Here is a 20591-nt window from a genome sequence, read left to right on the forward strand (position 1 = left end):
TAGCATGTCAAGCAATTACAGGACATTTTTGGTATTTATCTTAATGAATGAATCCAGTTTGAATGTTGAAGTCAACACCACTGGATTTGAAATTAAAATATAGTGGAGCATAATTAAATACCTTGCAGTATTTTGTTTGGCTGTCCTAAATATTTGCCAGTCTACCAGCTTAATGATAATAATAACAACAACAATAATGGTTTCAAATTTTGGTACAGGCCAGCAGATTTTAGAGAAGATTATATCAACCCCAGTACTCAACTGGTACTTATTTTATCAATCCTGAAATGATGAAAGACAAAGTCAGCCTCAGCAGAATTGGAACTCAGAACATAAAACTTGAAACAATTATAATAATAATAATGGTTTCAAATTTTGGCAAAAGGCCAGAAATTTCATGAGAAGGGGCTGAGTCAATTATATCGACCCTAGTGATAAACTGAGGAACATAACTCCACTCAACAATGCTTCATCTTCAAAGATCTTACCCCACCCTGTTCAACACCACTACATTGGTCCTTGAGTGTCTTTAGCAGGATTCTTCCTGTTGTAAGCCTTCAAACCAGACCAATTTGTTCTCTCCCCACTCAAATTTTTCCTGCAGATATATAGCCCAGCCAAAGATCAGGCAATGCATCAATCTCACCAGTCTATGAAGACTTGCAATGGTTATGGACACTGTCCCTACCTACACTGACTACCTTATATAAAAAAGTAAAAAGCCTATACAGTATTATAACATTTGAAATAACTGTAAGCACTTACATCATTGCTCTCTATTGTTGGAAGAACCTTTCTGGATATACGACTGGATTTTGCCCTGTTTCGAGGTGCTGGTGGTCTCCGGAACTGAAAAGAAAAAAATTTCAATTCACATGTTTTCTGATCTTCAAAATCTCAATAGGAAATAACTCCCTGTAACAGGAGGTGTTGTTTTCTATCTCACTCAGGTTAAAAAAAGTGATTTTCTTTGTGTGTATGTGTGTGTGTGCACATGTATGCATATGATCGTGTTTGAAATTTTTGGTACATTCTCTAAAATATGTGTGCGTGTGTGTGCATATGTTCATATAAGTGGCTCTTGAAGCAATCCTATGTAGTGTTTCTGCATGTATATGCTTGCCTCACATATTTAAGTGTGCATGTATGTATATGTTTGCATATATGTGAGCATGCATGTCTTTATCAGTAGTAAATAAATTGCCACACCTCCCTTATCAGACCAGTTATAGTGAATCAATATATAGAACATTGTTTCAGATCCAGTCAATAACTTGTGAAAAATGTATCAGTGAACATGATGAAAAAAAATCATTCTAATATTATCATCATCACATGAGATGGGTCTTTTGCTGACGTGGACTGTACAATACAACATCTCTCCATACTGAACCAGCTTGTTTGAGGTTGATTATTTTCATGTTTGATCTAATTAAATATTTTTGATACTTCTTTATCTACCTCTAATATAGATGCCTTATATTAGATGTCTGCATTAACCTAGCATATATTGCCCAAAAATAGATGATGCTCTGTCCTGGTTGTTTTCTCAATTCACTTATGCTTGTTTAAGTTAGCATTTCATATTCAGTGATCTTTTATTTAACTTTTTCATTACTGATACCTACAAATTTTCTGCATTCACTGATTATGCTTTGATTGCTATAGAAAATGTCATATTTTTTAGACATCGTGTAATTTCTTCCTTCTTTTTATGCAGCAAAAAACTCATCATGGCCAACACAAGAAGTAGATTTAAAATCTTTTCCAACCAATTTCATGCACTATGATGTTACTCACTACAGTGTATGCTGCATCACTAGGATAGTTAGATTTATCTGCCACTTTCTTCAAGCCATATGAGCAGTCTGAAATCTACGAGTTTATGATTACTAAAGGTTAATATTTACTTAAATACACTAGATGACCCCAGATTTCTGGTATTTTAGCTTAATATTGATTTCTATTGCATACTGAAAGAAATCTCTCTGTTAACAAGTACTGTAGTCTGAGTTACATATTTTCTTTTAACTCATTTGGCACTAACCCTCTGAGACTACCTCTTGTAATATGATATAAAGCCTTCTGCTTTAAAGCATTCACTTTTAAATTAAAACCTTCCAATATAATTTTTATGAAAGAACATAAGCTTATACCAATAAATGAAAATGCTAATAATGTTACTAAATCTCTCCAAAGTTTTGATGTATTTCATTAGCAGTATGTTTACAACTTTGTGATTCACGCTTTTAAGATTTAAGCAGTTACAGTTCTCAGTGGATTCTGCAATAAGAATCACATCCTTGTGATAAGAATTTTCAAGATCTTGGAGCCTATGAGCAGAACAAAGCAAAGCACAAAACTGCTAATTTTAAGTGAAAAAGAAAGAATTACCGATTTTAAAATTTCTGATTCCCTCTGTATTAATCCAAAGTCATCTTCAATATTCTCATTTTTATTTTTGCTGAAATGCAAGAAATGCTCTCATCAGTTTTCTATAAAATCTAGAACCGTGAATCCAATATGAAGCTTTGATTTTTTTTTTTTTTTTTTTTTTTACATAGCTGCATCATAATAAAGTATATTTATGCCTAAAACAGGCTTAAATTTATTATCTTTACATATAGAGTTAAAAATAAAATTTTAAAAATTGTAATAGTTTATATTTAATCAGAAAATATAATTCTCCATGAGTTGTGGGGTTCTTTCTGTCAAAGACAGTATTGTTTCTATTTGTTTCTAGCAAACAGTATGCATAAATCATGTTTTTGCCTCTAGCTTACTAATTTGTAATTATATCTAGCTAAGTCACAAGGAAATGATCCAGCCAACCAAAATATCACCAACTGCTAACATTACAAAGTGTTTCTAACAAAAAAAAATGATTCAGTATATCTGTGCATATTAGGCACCGTGCAGAAATACAGTTCATCATTGTAGATTGTATTTAGTTGTTTTTTTAAATGTCTTAAAAGCTAAGGTAAACTAACTTGATGTGGAACCTTTCAGTAAATATAAAAACTGCTTCTAGCAAATGCATGTGTCCAGAAATCATAAGTGGGGGATATAGAGGATTAAATGGAACTACAGGCTTTACTAGGTTGTTTTGTGGGGCTTTTTTTAATCCAAAACAAGAAAGATAGATGGCAAAATCTATCTGACTGGATTTAAACTCAGAAAGTATAAAAAGACATAAATAAATAATAAACACCACATGGTATTTAATCTTTTGTTCTACCAGAGCAAGTGCACAGAAAAAGTAGAAAATGTGAGGTACTTACTCTACAGAATGTTTTATAGAACCTTTCCCTCCTTTTTGCTTCTGATCCTTGTCTGAAGCATCGCCATGTTTTCGTAAAACTTGACCCTGAAACAAAGCTTAGTGTTTATAGCATTCCATATCATAAATAATTATTAAAACTAAAAGTTAACACATTGTAGAGCTATTGTTAAAACAATTACATGGTGTACTAGGTAGCAAATAATGATGTTGGTTGTTTAGTCTTAGGCTTGCCCTGAAGAAACCAACCTGTGATCAAAGGCATTCCAATTGTGATCATCCCACATTTTTTCCAGGTTACATTACCCAAGGGGTTTTTTTTCTTCTTAATTTGTATACTTAAAAAAATATAGAGAACTGATGGAAATAACTCAAATGAGCCAATGAGATGAATTTGGGTAAATAAGGAAGTGATATACTAATCATCATTGTTCCATTTAATGTCCATTATTTTGAGCTTGCAATGGCTGGACAGAATTTGTTGAAACAGATTTTCTACACCCAGATGCCTTCCTGTCACCAGCTCTTACCTGTTTGCAAGTAAGATAATATTCCCTATGACTAGACATGTTTTCAAGGAAGATTGGAAACAAAGGACACTGTATGATAATGGCATTCATTTATGGCTATCACATGAAGTCAAAGCAATGAGACAGTAACACATACAAACTGAAAGAAGCCTGTTGTGTGTGTAAATGCTAGACACCAAAAATTTGTAAATGTAACTACCCACTTAGCTGACAATAAGTTTTAGTGTTGTTGTTGTTGCTGCTGCTGCTGCAGCAGCAGCAGTAGCAGTAGTAGTAGTAGTAGTCAAGGGTGTTAAGGGAAGCTCTTACACAGCATTGCACTGTAAAATAGTCGTCCCTTTAACTTTGGCTTTACAATTAGAATAAAGATGTTCCAGCCATTAGATAATGCTGCCGACAATTGTGAACTGTGAAAGGTTTACCTTAATGATGGCATTTAACAGTGAGGGTAGTTAGATGTACTAGAAATTGTTACACATTTACCAGCAGCTACAGAATATGAAAGACTTAACTCATGGTCAACTGCCACTTGCTTTACAATTAGAACAATTACACTTAATTGCTCTAATTAGCTAATTCTGTCAGAAGTTGTGAACTTTTTAAAGGATTAATTTACTGAAAACAGAGGTAGTTAATATCTACAGAGTAGCCATTACACAATGTTACCTACAAAATTGATAAATTGTCACAAGAAAGTCACTTGACCTATGATAAATAACAACCAAATCTCTTATATTACTCATTTCCTTCCTTTTACCTTTACCTCCTGGTAAAAAGGAATGACACATGGTATAATTATATATTCCTAGACATGATAACATCAGGAATCCTATGCAACTGGCAATGGCTGCAATCCACAACCTAGTGAGAACACTTATCTACTTCACTCTAAGACAAAGAACTAAATCATTAGGCTTTTTACTCCTCATAGCAACTAAACTTACTGAATTTTTCTAGGAACGTTTCTATAGTCCTAGATATACTAGCTCGGGTTGGGAGAAAACAATGGTTGTGGCTGAACACATTTGGTCTAGAGATAAACATTAACACATGGACAAATAATTCACTGTTACAATTGATACATATAGTGGTAACCATTAAACAACACTGCTAGCAGTTTCAGTCTTGATAGAGTTAACTCATTAAACACTGGATAGTCAGGTTAGCAGAGGCTGATTAGTGGTAACTAAGATGGGCCCTTCTTAATGACAAGCAACTGAGACCTTTGGAGATATACTGTGATTGAGAAGACCCAGCAAGTCAAGTGAGATCATAGCTGTGGCCAATACCAGTGTTGCATAACCGGCCCATTTAAAAGCACCCTTCAATCATCAAGCAATGAGTCAAGTGAAATCATACTCGTGGCAGATGCCTCACTGGCTCCCATGCCAGTGGCACATGAAATACATCATTCAAGCATGATCGATGCCTGGTGACATGTAAAAAGCACCCACTACACTCTTAGAATGGTTGGTGTTAAGAAGGGCATCTAGCTGTAGAAACCTTGCTAGATCAGATTGGAGTCTGGTGCAATCTTCTGAGTGGCCGGTCCTCAGTCAAACCATCAAACCCATGCCAGCATGGAAAGCAGACATTAAATGATGATGATTATTTCAGTTTATTCTCACACAAAGAACAAATTACACTAAATTAAATGATATACAATTATTGTTTCTAACATAAACACAAGCTAGAAATTTGGTTATTAGTCAATTATATCAGCTGCAGTAATTGACTGAAAAGTAAAGTTGGCCTTAGAAGAATTTGAGCTCAAAACATAAAGAGCCATAACAAAATAAAAAGCATTTTGTTTGATGCTGTAATAATTCTGCCAATCCACCACTTGTTTGTAAGTCATGCAAAATAATACATGAAGAGTGGTTTGAGTTGCTTTTAAGTACTGAGATACAGATAAAATATTTTTAAAATTAAAAATGTATATTAGCATACATTATTTGCTTGTGTGATCAGGAAGTCATGCTGTCTCCAGTGACTTATTTCCTATGTGAAATACAATAAATTAGGTAATTCAGTTAATGTACTTTATTTGTTATAAGGATTTATGCTTATCATTGGTCATTATGTTTCATAACAGAAGTTAGATTTACTTTAACCTCTTCAGTATAGAATTTATTAATTGTTGAAGCTAAAACAACAAAAACATTCCAAATTTTAATTGATCAAAGAAAAAGTAGTACTTTCAACTGTCTCACTCCTTGCATTCTTAAACTAATTTCAGTCCATTAGCTCACCATCAGCATTATTTTATCAACCATCTTTCCATGCTTCCACATGTTAGACTGAATTCATAGAAGCAGAATTTATTTCTGTGGCTGGATGCCCTTCTTGTCACCTACCCTCACTTTTTTCCATACAAGGTAATATTTCCCATGGTCAGACAGGTTTTCCACAGAAGATTGGAAATGAAAACATCACTTGTATGAGAGTGATCCTTATTTACAACCATCATATGATGTCAGGACAAGGGTATTCTGTTTCACATACACACACCAGCATGGAAAATGAATGTTAAATGATATTCACACATATACAACAGGCTTCTTTCAGTTTCCATCTACCAAACCCATTCACAAGGCTTTGGTCAACCTAAAGCTATTGTAGAAGACACTTGCCCAAGGTGCTGTTCCGTGGGACTGAACACAAAAACACATTTCTGGAAGGCAAGCTTCTCAACCACACCACTAACCTTGTGCTTAACATACAGTGGAGATGGGGGGGAATCAAAATATAATCCCTATTATGTTACATATATCAAAAAACTTAAGGATAAAACAATCACTTGTGTTCTATTGTACAGATCTGATATGTTTCTGTACACTCTTTTCCTCTTTATCTCTTTCTGTGTGTGTGTTCTGAATTCATATCCTGCTGAGCTCAAATTTACCTTTCATCCTTCAGGGTCAAAAGTAATGATTACTGGAATTATTGGAACTGTTAGAGGGTTAGACAAAATTCTTTGCTGTATTTGTATCAACTCTACATGCTGAGGCCACCTGGGACAACTTTGTTGGTGTGCAAAAGAGAGGCTCGTTAATAAATACTGGTGCTGGCCTTCCATATAAATCTGTGTCCAGGTGCTGATACTTGAACAACCAATATGGTTCCATGACCTCGGTTGAACTGCAGAGGAAGGAGAGATTTTACAATTGTGTAGATATCTGGGCACAATACCAACAGCCGATAAGCTAGGTTTCCTCAGACAAGTTTAATGCAAGGGTAGTGAAGGATTTCCAAACATAGGACCAAACAATTCATTATGATAAAAGATATCTTATTCCCAATTTATGCACTTTCTACTCAAAATATGAACCATGTGAAATATTTTATTCCAGCTCTCAAAAATGGTTTCATTGCTAATGTCATCCACATTTGAAATAATGACCTTTAAATTGTATGGTTGTGAGTTCACTGATTCACTAAGAATGTATTGATATGTACCACATGAACTTTGCTCATGAGACCAAAGTACAATGTGAACTTGCTGCAATAAATATAAATTGGAAATTTTTGCTAACACTACACCAGTCAATATACACTGGGAGCAGCTACTACCTCAATTGATTTCTGTAATCATAGGCATGTTAACTGGCTTTATTATGTATTTTGTCCATTTAGAACAATTTGAAGATACTTTCATTTTTCAGATAGCAGCTGTTATATCTTTATATTCATCATCATCATGGACAACAGACATTAAATGATGATGATGATGATGAATATAAAGATACAACAGCTGCTATCTGAAAGATGAAAGTACCTTCAAATTGTTGTAAATGGACATAATACACAGTAAGCTTCAAGCTGATTCTTAGATGCTATGACCATGTTAAAAGACCAGTGGTAGGAGCTGAATGCAGATGAAATTCAGTTCTTTGCTGTTACCAACAACATAAAAGACTTGTATGCCAGTCTGAGAGAGGTTTACGGTCCTCAGAACAGTCATAATGCATCAATGAAGAGTTAGGATAGCTCACAAGAAGAGCAAAAGTAGCTCATGGTACTTAGTAAGTCATGGATTGAGGAAAAACAAAACATAAAGCTGTCAGTAAATGCAAAGTGTACTGAATCATAGTGTTATCTAGTCAAAGCCATAGAAAATCAGCCTCGGCAAATTCTGACCCATGCAAGCATGGAAAAGTGAGCATTATAATGATGATAGTACATATTCTTCACTGCAAACATCACAGCATTGATATTAGAATACAATTCATATGTAACCAACAATGTTATTGTTCACAAATTGTGATATATAATAAATACTGTGCAATGATGCCCTAACAATGTTTAGAGATGCCAGTGTTGTTATTTTCTGGATCATGCTTTACCTATTCTTATAGATAATCTGTCAATATTTTTACAGAGCCATTATCATTCCAGTTGTACCATTTACAAAATTAGATGAATAATGAACACATTCTTTAACTACCATAATTATTTTCATTCAACAAATTGATGTAAATTCCTTAGCTTTTTACAACTTCATATTTAGTTGGTATTTATTACTATTATTATTTAAAACATTGAAAAAATTGCTTTGTTGCATTTGTTTTGGCTCTGTACATTCTTAGTTTAAATTCGACCAATATCAATCTTTGCTTTTCATCCTTCATGGATAATAAAATAAAGTACCAATCAAGAACTGGGACCAGTGATATCAAATACTCTGACTCCTCTCAAAAATATTACTGGCTTTGTGCTGAAACCAGAAACCGTTGGTGTTGTTGTTGTTGTTGTTGTTGTTCAACATTTGGTAGTTTGAGGCAAATTTCTACTGCATCCCTTGCTACACCGCCATGTTACTGGGGTGTGTGCAGCATTGTGTGTTCTTTTTTTGTTGTTGGGAGTGTGCAAACTCTTCCCAGTATTGTATTGTGTTTTTAGGTGTAGTGCTGTCTTTTGTTGTATTAGTGTTTGTATTGTGTGTCATGTGTGTAATGTGTTGGTTATATGGATTGCTGGTGGTAGTTTATTTCATTGGATAATTTCTATGTATAGTCTGTCTTGTGTTTGTGAATTGTTTTGTTTAGGTTGTATTTTTGAATTGATAGTGTTTGGCATAGGATGTGGGCTGTTCCTAACAGGGCTATTTTTTGGATAGTATTAGTGTTAAGGATCTAGGTATAGCTTCTACATTTTTGTTCATAAGTTTGTTTGTTTTTTTATCCTGCCCAGTGCTTCAGTTATTACTGGTACTGTTTTCACCTTCATGTCCCACATCTTGAATACTTCAATTTTGAGGTTTTTGTTATTATTATCATGTACTTGGTGGTCAGGATGATCTTAGACCTATGGGATTCTTTGATTGGTAGCAGCTGGAGGCTCTCCTGTATCAAGAGGACTATATATTTTGTATTCTGTGTTAACTTTTTATCTCCCTTCACTTTTCTTCCCTCATTTTTTTTTTTATGTAAACCCCCATATAAATTGTAAACTGGTCTAGTAATATTCTCCTCATTAGATACCTCTGTGGCAAATAAAAGAAATCGTCATCATCATCATAATAATTATTATTATTATTATTAGTTTATGGTATCAGACCACTGGGATGGGACCCTGTTTGTAGTAACTAACTCTGCTTGCTCCACTTTACCTGTTTGGACAAAACAAAAAATAGTCTGTACCTCTACCTCACAGTTGGATGTATAGCAGTCAGAAGGGCAGCTATCTTTAAAACCTGCAGTATTTCATGCAGGTGTAGAAAAATAAAGATGCTGTTCGGGGGTAGGTTATAGAAAATGATTTACATTTGAATTAACACATGCAATTAATGCATACACATACACCCACAGTTTACACATAAAAATACATACCACTACATACTGCACTTAACTCACATAAACACCACTTTGTAAAAGGCAGTTTTTGTCATTTCTATATAGTCAGTTCTCATTTAAACAAACCAATTCAAATCACAGCTTACCATTATGAGTATATCACTAGGGAGTTCTTCTTCGTAAGTTTCAGAATACCTGAAGCATGGTTTCTTCACCGCAACTTCTACAGTGTTGTTAACAATTAGTTTTGGTGGTTGGCTCTCAAACGCTCTGATTTTATCCTTTATTGAAAGAAGTTCTTCTTGCTCAGGTTCCTGAAGTTTTCTATCAAAAAGAAGTTAAATGAACAAATAACTAAGATAAAATAAACAAAATGTTGAAAAGGGAAAAAATTATTATTAGGTGTGTGTGTGTGTGCATATATACATGCATACATACAGATTGTCTATACAATTGAAAATATCAAACTTGGAAATATGGCTCAAGCAGCTTCAGTTTTTAATAAACTAGAGGGAGTAGGATCAAACTTAGGTTAGATAGATAGATATAAATGTACATATAATATATTTATTTACTACCCACAAGGGGCTAAACACAGAGGGGACAAACAAAGACAGACGAACGGATTAAGTCGATTACATCGACCCCAGTGCGTAACTGGTACTTAATTTATCGACCCCGAAAGGATGAAAGGCAAAGTCAACCTCGGCGGAATTTGAACCCAGAACATAATGGCACAAGCATGGCTGTATGGTTAAAAAGTTAACTTTACAACCACATATATGGTCTGGGGATTCAATTCCACTGCGTTTGTCATGAATGTTTATATTCCACACTTAACCTGTTTGAGCAAAGCACCATTAATGTGAACATCCTTTATTGACTAGTTGCTCAGCACTTTTGAAAAACCTTTGGAATAAGGCAACAGGAAGAGCATCCTGACCCAAATAATTCTCCATCCAAATCTATGCTAGCATGGAAAAAGAATCATTAAACAAATGAATGAATATATAAATGTGTGTGTGTGTGTGTGATGTTCTATCCAAATCACAATTGTATTCTAGTTTTATTATCAAGTTTTGTTTTGTTTTTTTCATATATTCATGAGTTCATTACTGTTTGCTTGAAAAAGTAAAGTTCCTCAATCTAACATCAATGTTTCTGGGTTATCATACCCTCATAGTCAGTGGAGTATGATTTGCCCACTTGTTGCTGCCTGTTTTTACTGGGCTGAACCACTATGATTGGTGTATAGATGTAACTGGTGAAATTTGAATCTTGACTTTAAGATTTATACATCATCTGTCAAATTTGTATTATATATTATATACACACACACACTCACACACACATGCATTCACATATAAATTCCATAGTTGTCATTTGTTACGGTTAGTTAGGCATTGGTAAAATCTAAGTTGCTAAGTAAACTTGATATAGGCAGTATCAGCTGACAGAAAACATCTCTCTTTCTCTCTCACTCTCAGTCTCTCTCTCTCTCTCTCTCTCACTCACACACACATTTCCTATTTCATTCTTTCATCTTCTTAGTCTCTGTACTTTTCTGTCTCACATACTTTCTCTCACTGTTGTACTTCTTTTCTCTTTCTCTCTCTTCTGCTTTCTCTGTTTCTCCCCATCAGGCATGAGTATATTAATTCAGAGTTTGTTCCATAACTATGTGGTTTCAAGTTCTGTCTAACCACTAGGCATCTTGGGCAAGTGTCACAGGTCAGTCAATGCCTTTTGAGTGGAATTGATAGACAGAAACTGTATGGAAATCTCTCTCTCTCTCTCTCTCCTCTCTCTCTCTCTCTCTCTCTCTCTCTCAACTTAGCATGTTATGGACTAGTCTTTCTAAAACCTGCTATTAAGGTTATCAAGTATCTTTTCTCTCTGGCTTTTTCCTTTCAGTTTCCTGGTTGTCACCAAGTGTTCAAAGTTTTTTCTTTACGTATGGTGTCCAGTGAACTGAGCCTGTCTCTTTATGTTGTTGAGAAACTTTCCAGTAGGTTTTACTTGCCTAAAAACCTCAATGTTTGTCACTCTACCTGCATAGGGCAACTCCAGTATTCTTCTAAGGAACCTCTTCTCTACAGTATTTATAAAGTAGAGAGTGTTGATCATGAAATGCTTTATCTGTCCTTTCAGTTCTGTTAATACTATTCATAATGATAATTCCAAATACATCGATCACCTCATGAGTGGACTAGATCTTCCATTTCTTGTTAGGCAAAAGAATCAGACGTAAACATATATCTGTTTTGTAAATTGAAAATTATGCTATGTTGTTTAAGTATCAGTTATGGCTATGATCACATTGTTAGCAGCACAGTGGTTGTGCAAAAAAAATTTGGTATGAGTATAGAAATACTACTTAATGAAACATCATTATTATGCACCTGGTTATAAAGTTACAATTGTAATAGTAAGTAAATTGATGAAATCAAAATATGATACTGTTACTATTTGTCACATATTTATTTCCTTTACTCTTCTTTTTATTTATCATGCTTCATTAAGTTCTGTCAACTCCTTTTTTCCTTCTTCCACATTAGATGTCACCATACTGCGGATTCAGACCTTGTATGTATATATAATAGACCTCTCTTAATCCCAGACTCTCACCAGTTCATTTACTTCATAATATATCAAACTCCAATTACGTTGCATTGAGTGTTGCGAGGGAGTACACATTCCCTATATTAAAACAGTACCAGTACCTCCACACTTCTGTATACTTCTCTTGCCAGAGCAGTATTATTCTTGCTGCAATATTTTTCTAAAGATTATTTTATTGACCAGACAAAAACAGGTTGAGACTAAAATGCTGCTATAATTAGCCCTCATCGTACACAAAATTTATCTACTTGACAATATCTTTATCAACAGTTTACTTGAAATGAGAAATATAGTTCCAAAAGGACTGCTTTTAGGAACAAAAACTAGAACCACTTCTCAACAATGGCACCTTTAACTGCTTTCTGAGATATAAACATTCCTAAAACAAATGAAGGAAAGAGAGCTGGGAAAGTCGGGGAAAGCAAAAATATTATTGAAACACTCCTTTGCTTTCTTCCTAAACTCCTGATATATGTGATCATCTAAATTTTATCTCTGCATGAACACTTTGTCCTAATCTAAATCCTACACTCTACATTGATATCATCATCATCACCATTATCACACCTACAGTTAACCATATTGTTTGAATATTGAAATGGTTATTCAAGCTTATTACTGACAGTATTTTGTTAACTTGTAGTTCTGAGGCATTATATCATTAATAAGCACAACAGATTTGGTATCCTAAAATCACCTTGGTAAATGCTTGAACATGTTAAGCTCTGTCCCACCATCATTTTCACTGCTCCCTGTCAAGCTTCCTCCAAATCTCATTCCCTACACACATCATCTCTTTATCTCTGATATTATTCAGCCACCATAATCACCTGAGAGCAGAATTGGCACATTCTATGCAATCTCACCCCTTCCTTGTTACATTCTTTTTCCTCCACTCTCTCCAGAACCACTTCTATTCCCCATTATCTTCCTCCACTCATGCTCTCTTCTCTCAACTATATTCCATCCATCCTTACACCTCTTTCATCCCCTATCACTCTCAATGCCTTTACATATTTAACATAACTCCATACCCACTGAACCACTCCCATACAACTCACCTTCAATTACTACAGCCACCTCGATCCCATCTAATCATTTCCCCTCACATTCTGATGAAATTTTCACCTTTATCCCTCTTGCATCTCTTCTACAACAAGATATCTATTTCTATCCCTCTATTATTCTTTTAACTTCTCATCTACTGGCACAAAGCCACCTCCCTTAGTACTACTACCTCCAGTTGAGAGGACTTTATCCTGTCTTGCAAGGTATTTGGTAACCCCACCAGTGCTGGTGCCACAAAAAAAAAAAGCACCTAGTATGCTCTGTAAAGTGGTTGGCATTAGGAAGGGTATCCAGCCATAGAAACCATGCCAAAATAGACATAGCCTTCCAGCTTGCTAGCACTTGTCAAACCATCCAACTCATGCCAGCATGGAAAGAGAACATTAAATAATGATGATGACGACGACAACAATGATGAAGCAGTTCTTTAATTTAAACTTTCCCACAAACAAATCCTAAATACACTTGAGCATACCTAACCAGAAAAGATGTCATTCAACCACATAATGCAATGAAAGCTGAGATAACTTTCAATACATCATATTAGAACACACAGTTGGGAAGTGCAAAAATTTCTCCATCCAATACTGTCACCAGTTCAAGCATTGATCCTTGGATCTCAGTCACTGCAAACCCAAGCTAAATCAAATGCTTGACTCATTTCCTCTCTGCAGAAAAATGCCAATCTTTGGAACACAATGTGTTCTAGCCCCAAAAGGATATTCTTTTTCACTATGACTGCTACAAACTGTTGCCATTGTACAAGATAACAGAAAGTCATAATCAGCCACTTTCTTTATCATTTTATGTCTCATTTCTTTCTTAGTTGGGCCTACCATCTCTCTGTTCTCTACATCAGGCATTATTGCTATACTGCTTCTGGGAATTTTATTCAAAGTAGTGTTGTAGCATTTGACTGACTGACATAAAAATGTACTATATAACTTCCATCGATGAGCTCCTTCTGTGTGCTACTCTTACTCTCTTTTACTTGTTTCAGTCATTTGACTGTGGCCATGCTGGAGCACCACCTTTAGTCGAGCAAATTGACCCCAGGACTTATTCTTTGTAAGCCTAGTACTTATTCTATCGGTCTGTTTTGTCGAACCGCTAAGTTACAGGGACGTAAACACACCAGCATCAGTTGTCAAGCGATGTTGTGGGGACAAACACAGACACAAAAACACACACATATATATATATGTACATATACATATATACGACAGACTTCTTTCAGTTTCCATCTACCAAATCCACTCACAAGGCTTTGGTCGGCCCGAGGCTATAGTAGAAGACACTTGCCCAAGGTGCCACACAGTGGGACTGAACCAGGAACCATGTGGTTGGTAAGCAAGCTACTTACCACACAGCCACTCCTGTGTTGTCAACTAAATTGCAAGTTTCCAGTCAGACTACTCCACTATAAGAGATATTGAAGAAGATTCAATTACATATCTCCCACACTCTTCCTCTTTGTTAATTCCAACAGAACATATACACTTCATTCCTCTATCTTTCTACATACAACTGAGCCATCTCACATTAGTTTTTCACTGTTTCTATGAAAATCCATTGCACATATTTTCCAGTAGGTTCAACCAAAGAAACAGTCTTCCAACACCACATCCTTGCTATTTATGAGTAATGTTCAAACTCACTACTAATGATCTCATGACACTGACACATTTATTAACATTGTTAAAACATATTTCATCCTGATTCATTTCCTGACCTTCTACAAAGCACAAGTGTAACACATTAAGAGTATTGTTCACATTTTTGGCAGTGTTGATGCTACATGTGTAGCAATCCTAGGTTACATCCATATAAGTCCATCAGATTAACAAAGATTTTCATCACCCTACAAAAATTAACCACAAATATCCTGTGTCTTTGTTTTCTACTGCTGCTCCTCTGAAGTGGCAAGCCATGCACTATCTCCACACAAACCAATTTGATGACCCATCTGTCTTCTATTCATCAGCTTTACTTTGTTTTACACACCAAATATTTTATCTACTTGATCCTACTTAGAAGTATTGCTTTCTAGCATGCTTACGCTCTTCACATTTTCCTCTATAGTAATCAACCTATTGGAGTTCAAGATAAACATAAACCACATTTGCCTCACCTGTCTAGGAGAGCCCACAATGGTTATAACCAACACTCTTCTTTCTTCAGTTATATAATTAAACCAGTTATCTAATGAAGCATTCAATCATTAAGCAGGTTTATATGGTCTTAATTGAAATTACCCTTTTCAGTATGTGTGTGTGTGTATGTAGTGCAAAGGTTACAAAATATACAACAAAGAAGTAAACACTAAAAACAGGATTGGAAATGGGGTGTGGGGAAGAAGGAAATGTCTTTAATGTTTTGAGTATTCACTCTTATTTCCAAAAGATAGAATAGACATAGAGAGGATAGAATGGAGAAATTGAAATGCACATGTAGCCAACTATCACAGCTTTGTGAATGACCAGCAATAGTTGGGAGGTCACTTTAGGTGTTAATAGCAAGGGGAATGATTTTGGGCTCAATGTGTGTGTGTGTGTGTAAGGAATTACCAGCAAAGCAGAAACTGGGGTGTCATTTTTGAGTCTTATGTCCTATAAGGCTCAGCAAAACAGTCAACAAAGCATCATCCAGTTTGTCCTATGTAAGAAGAGATGTAAAACGAACAGAGAATGCAGTAAATGAAATTGCTGGAGATACATGTGAAGGAGTGAATCATGAATTTTTGAAAATATATATTCATATATGTTTGCAAAAGATCCACTCTCTTTTCTCACAAACTCAAATTTTCCACTATTTGTGTTCAAGTAACAGTAAGATTTGTAGTAACAGCAAATCATCACTTCAAATGAATAAATTCTACTATATATATTAAGTACACTTTCTATGGTTTAACATCCAAACATATATATATAAACAATTTAACATTGAAGGATTACTCAGTACTATTTCATAGAGTACATATTTACTAACTTTTACAAGGAAAAGTTGGCAGTGATTTCAAAGTTTTTGGTTTGCTTATTATATTCTAATTCTGTTAGTAAATTAGCACATGTGATGCACTCTGTTGGGCAGTTATCACTAAAAATTGGTATCATTATTAAGATAGTAAGCTAGCAGAATCATTAGCATGCTGGACCAAATGCTTTGTAGCATTTCTTCCAGTTTTACAGTCTGAGTTCAAATTCTACCAAGGTTGATTTTGTTTTTCATCTTTCCAGGGGTCAATAAAATACCAGTTGAGCACTGAGGTTGATGTAATCAACTGGCCATTTCCCTACTAAATTTCAGGCCTTGCCCCTCTAATAGAAAGGATTATTATTATTGTTATTATCATTACTACTTGAAGAAATATTGCCCTCTGGGTGGTTTTCTGTTACTATATATAATCGTGACTTCATTCTGCAGTCATAGTTAGAAAGAGCATTCAATGAGTACATGGTTTGTAGAGCAATTAATTTGAGTTGGATTATGGTGAGAGAGAGAGAATAATGCGGAGCTAACAAAATGTTGTGCTTTAGTTGCCTTTATAGCTGTTCTCTCATCTGTCCTCTGTGTGTATGTGAACAATAAGGCTTCGTACACTGGGATAGGCTAGTTCCTTGTCCACTGAATTTTGGAGACACATCAGCTTTCTTTGTCTGGTTTTGCTTGCCAGTTAAAACCATTTATCAGATTGTGGTGGCTGCTGCATCTGTTTTTTTACAGATTAATGCTTAGTTGCATCACAAATATTATTTTCTAATTAATTATGGGAGAGGAGTACTGTGAAAATATTGCATATATGTTGGTCAAGTCAGTTCCTGAGCAACTAGTCCATAATCATATTTCGGATGATGGTTTATAGTTTTGCAAAATATAAGTTACTTATTCAATCTTAAACATTTTTGTTTTGCTTTTGTGTTGCTCTCTTCAATTTTAAATATATATTTATGTAAAAACTAAGAAAGTTTATGACCCAGTTTCAATTTCCCAGCTGGGCAATTACTCTATTTTAACAAGTAGCCATTCCCTAAGAAGGCTATGAACATCACAATTTGCCATTACTCGTCTATGTTTTAGGATTTATGAATTTATAGTAAAGAAAACCGTTTAATCACATAACTTAGCAGCAGCAGCAAGTTTAAAATCTATTGCTATGAAGGACTGACTGACTAACTGACATGCTAAATTCCTGAAAAAATCACATTAAAAAATAATATCAACAAATGTTACTTCACTCCTATGCAATGCAGCTTGAGTTGACTAAATGAAATTATAGTAAGATTTACTGTTGACTTCTTTTATCTCTATGTTTGTGAAAATCTACCACTACTTCAAAACTTACTAAGACCACCACCATTAATATTATTCACATAACTTTTACCATTTCAAAGTGACAGCCACTGTTACTATCACCAGTGCAATTACCACTGCAAACACAGCTATAATCATCCCAAGAGATCACTTCTAAGCTATCTTAGACAGAATGCGTTTATGTGACTACTTGACAATTAGAAATAGCAACCAAATATCCCTCAAATCATACCTTACAATCTTTAAAAAGGAAGGAACATTGCACAATGGTATCCTAAGTTCACTAACTGTAGAGAAAAAGACACAGTGGTATGGCTGGAATGCCTTTGGTCAGAGTCTGTTCAATCAGGATTGACTTGGATCTAAACAACAACTAATACAATGAAATAATCATCATTAACAACAATACTGTTATAGCATTCCTCTATGTCAGTGTTTCCCCACCTTTTTTCTTTATTATTTTTAGTCCAGCATCTCTTCTGATAAGTCTAATTGGCTGGCACCCATCTTAACGCTTTAGCATTCAGGTTACTCTGTCAAATGTTTATTTATTCTCATTTTTAAAATTAATGATGCAATATCCTGTAGCTTTACATGTTTGATGATGTGATTTTATATTTTTAGAATGACATTGTAGGGTAGGTGTGAGAAATCAGATCTAGCTGGTTTCAACATAAAACAGGATACGTCTGATTTGAGTGTTCAGCATTTAATAGTAGTATTCAAAAGCAGGTGAAATTTAATTTGAATTTCACTTGCTAAGTAAAGTTTGTGGGTGCTAGAAACCAGTGTTGGAAAAAATAGCTCTATATGGCTGTTGAACTTGCTAGAAATAGCAACCAAATCACTTTCGAATCAATCTTTGCTATTTTAAATAAAGAAGAATGCATTGAGCAATGCAGTTGTTGACATACAAAAAGACAAGATGGTTACAACTAGCATGTTGAACAACAACAGAATTACTACTAATTCCTTCTCCCCAATCACTAACACAAGTATTGATACTAACACCCACACAACCACACACAACTACTACCAGATACAATGTTCACCACTACTGCCATAAACATCTCCACCACCACCACCACCACTCTGTCACATGTGTTACCACTGCCATTACTATTGTCACATACATGTAAGATCACCACTACTACAACAACTACTACTACCAATAGCACCACCTATAACTATCTCCATTTTCACTACCACAAACATTGTGCCTTTGAAAAGTTGATATGTTTATATTTTGAAATCTAAATAGAGAGAAAATTAATCCATAACACATGGAAGGGGAAAGACTGTGTGTGTTATTGGTGTGTTGGCTATAAATATGCATTTCATGTTTTGTCACCAATTCTGTATCTCTGGCCAAGATACTCTTTTTGTCTTTCCATTCCATACATTCACCATCAATAATAGCTTCAACAATAATAGCATCACTGGAAATTTCAGCTCAGTGAAATAAAATTAGTAATTACATTATGCTGGAATAAATTGAAATATTACAAAACCTCACATTCTTTCTATGCTACTGATGTGTGGAAAAAGAGGGAGTCTCTTGACAGACTGTTTAATGATTTGTTGACTTCTCAGAGAAAACATTCTTGGCTTCCATCCCTAATCAATGGCATTGGCTGGATGCTATGTAAAGCAATCATAAATTAGACTGGTGCAAAAGTGGATACCCTAATTTGCATATAATTAAATGCTGTGTTGTGCATAAAACAGTTATTATGTTGAAACTGTTTTTATGTGTGATATTCATTAATGAGTTCAGTTTTTACAACAGCCTTTAACTGAAAACTCCAGTAGGTACCTTGGTCTAGTTTTGTTAACCATAGCTCTAAAAGAATAAATGAGAGAAAAAAAGAGAGTACCGCTGTGTAGGTGTTTGATCTGTTAGAAATAGTTGCCACATCTCTTCAAATTACATTCTATTGTCTTAAAACAGAAAAGTCATCTAATGTACTATCAAGTGCACTAAGGCTGAAAAAAAAAGACCAAACTTTTGTAGCTGAAATGTCTTTAATTACTGGTCTACTTGGTCATCACTGATCTGGAACAAAACAGTAACAGTATTAGGAGAGATTACTTTCTGCTAAGCTTATTCTCAGTATCTTACATGAAAATTAAGCACAACAATCATAAGACTAATTATTATAGAGTGACATGCTGAAAAGAAGGGCTGTGTTGCTAAACTGAAAGCAAAAATGTATACTGTATATCATAAGGAATGCCGTGATTTAAGGAAGAGTGATGGTGGAGGTGAAGACTAGACATGAGAGTGGTGGATAAGAGTATCGCATTGTAGAAAAAGTAAAACAATGACTTGCAGATGATGCACATTGAGCCAGTGATGGATGTTTTGAAGAGAAATGGGATGAGATGGCCGGGTTAGGAAGGAGAAGAGTAACTGGGTGCAAGGAATGATAGAAGTAAATGGGAAAGGAAGAAGAGAAAGAGGAAGACTAAGAGACATGGGTAAAGGTTAAAGGTTAAGATCTAAGGACTAAAAGAATTAGTGAAAGAAGATTCACAGAATAGGGGGAAATGGAGAAGATTATAATAGTACCTGCCAAACTAACTCACTTCAGTGCGATAAATGGCCTTAAAACTTGTTTTATTCTGCATATTGTGTGTGTGTGTGTGTGTGTGTGTGTGTTCGTGCATGTATGTTCGTGTGTGTGTGTATGCACATGCACAAGGGAGAGGGAGAGAGAGAAGCAGTATTAAAAATTTAGTTTCATGACTGAATGTCAGAGTATTCAATGACTGTTAATTTACCTTTCCACCCCTAGAAGGTTCTTTAATAAGGTTTAGTAACATGAATTGGCTGTTATGAAACTAATTTATAATACATAATACTATATAAATAATACACCCACTCTATTACCTAATATTTGTGTGCCTGTTTTTTCTGACTTATGAAAACTTGTTGGACAACTACATATATATATATACATACATATATATATATATATATAT

General features: G+C 34.8%; 2 protein-coding genes across 4 annotated transcripts in view; one reads left to right on the forward strand and one right to left on the reverse strand.

Moving 5' to 3' along the window:
- Positions 1-20591, forward strand: part of LOC115209695 (set1/Ash2 histone methyltransferase complex subunit ASH2) — a 172675-nt gene that overhangs the window by 82758 nt on the left and 69326 nt on the right. The window lies entirely within an intron of this gene.
- The window catches only part of LOC115209696 (DNA ligase 1), an 83998-nt gene that overhangs the window by 10642 nt on the left and 52765 nt on the right, over positions 1-20591 (reverse strand). For both annotated transcript variants that reach the window (XM_029778182.2, XM_036501454.1), the window contains exons 3-6: positions 9752-9929; positions 3282-3367; positions 2395-2464; positions 766-849 (exon numbers count right to left, since the gene is read on the reverse strand). In XM_029778182.2, coding sequence (XP_029634042.1) covers positions 766-849; positions 2395-2464; positions 3282-3367; positions 9752-9929 — 418 coding nt within the window. The remainder of the gene's footprint in view (positions 1-765; positions 850-2394; positions 2465-3281; positions 3368-9751; positions 9930-20591) is intronic.

This window comes from Octopus sinensis, linkage group LG3, assembly GCF_006345805.1.
Source record: "Octopus sinensis linkage group LG3, ASM634580v1, whole genome shotgun sequence".
Taxonomy (NCBI): domain Eukaryota; kingdom Metazoa; phylum Mollusca; class Cephalopoda; order Octopoda; family Octopodidae; genus Octopus; species Octopus sinensis.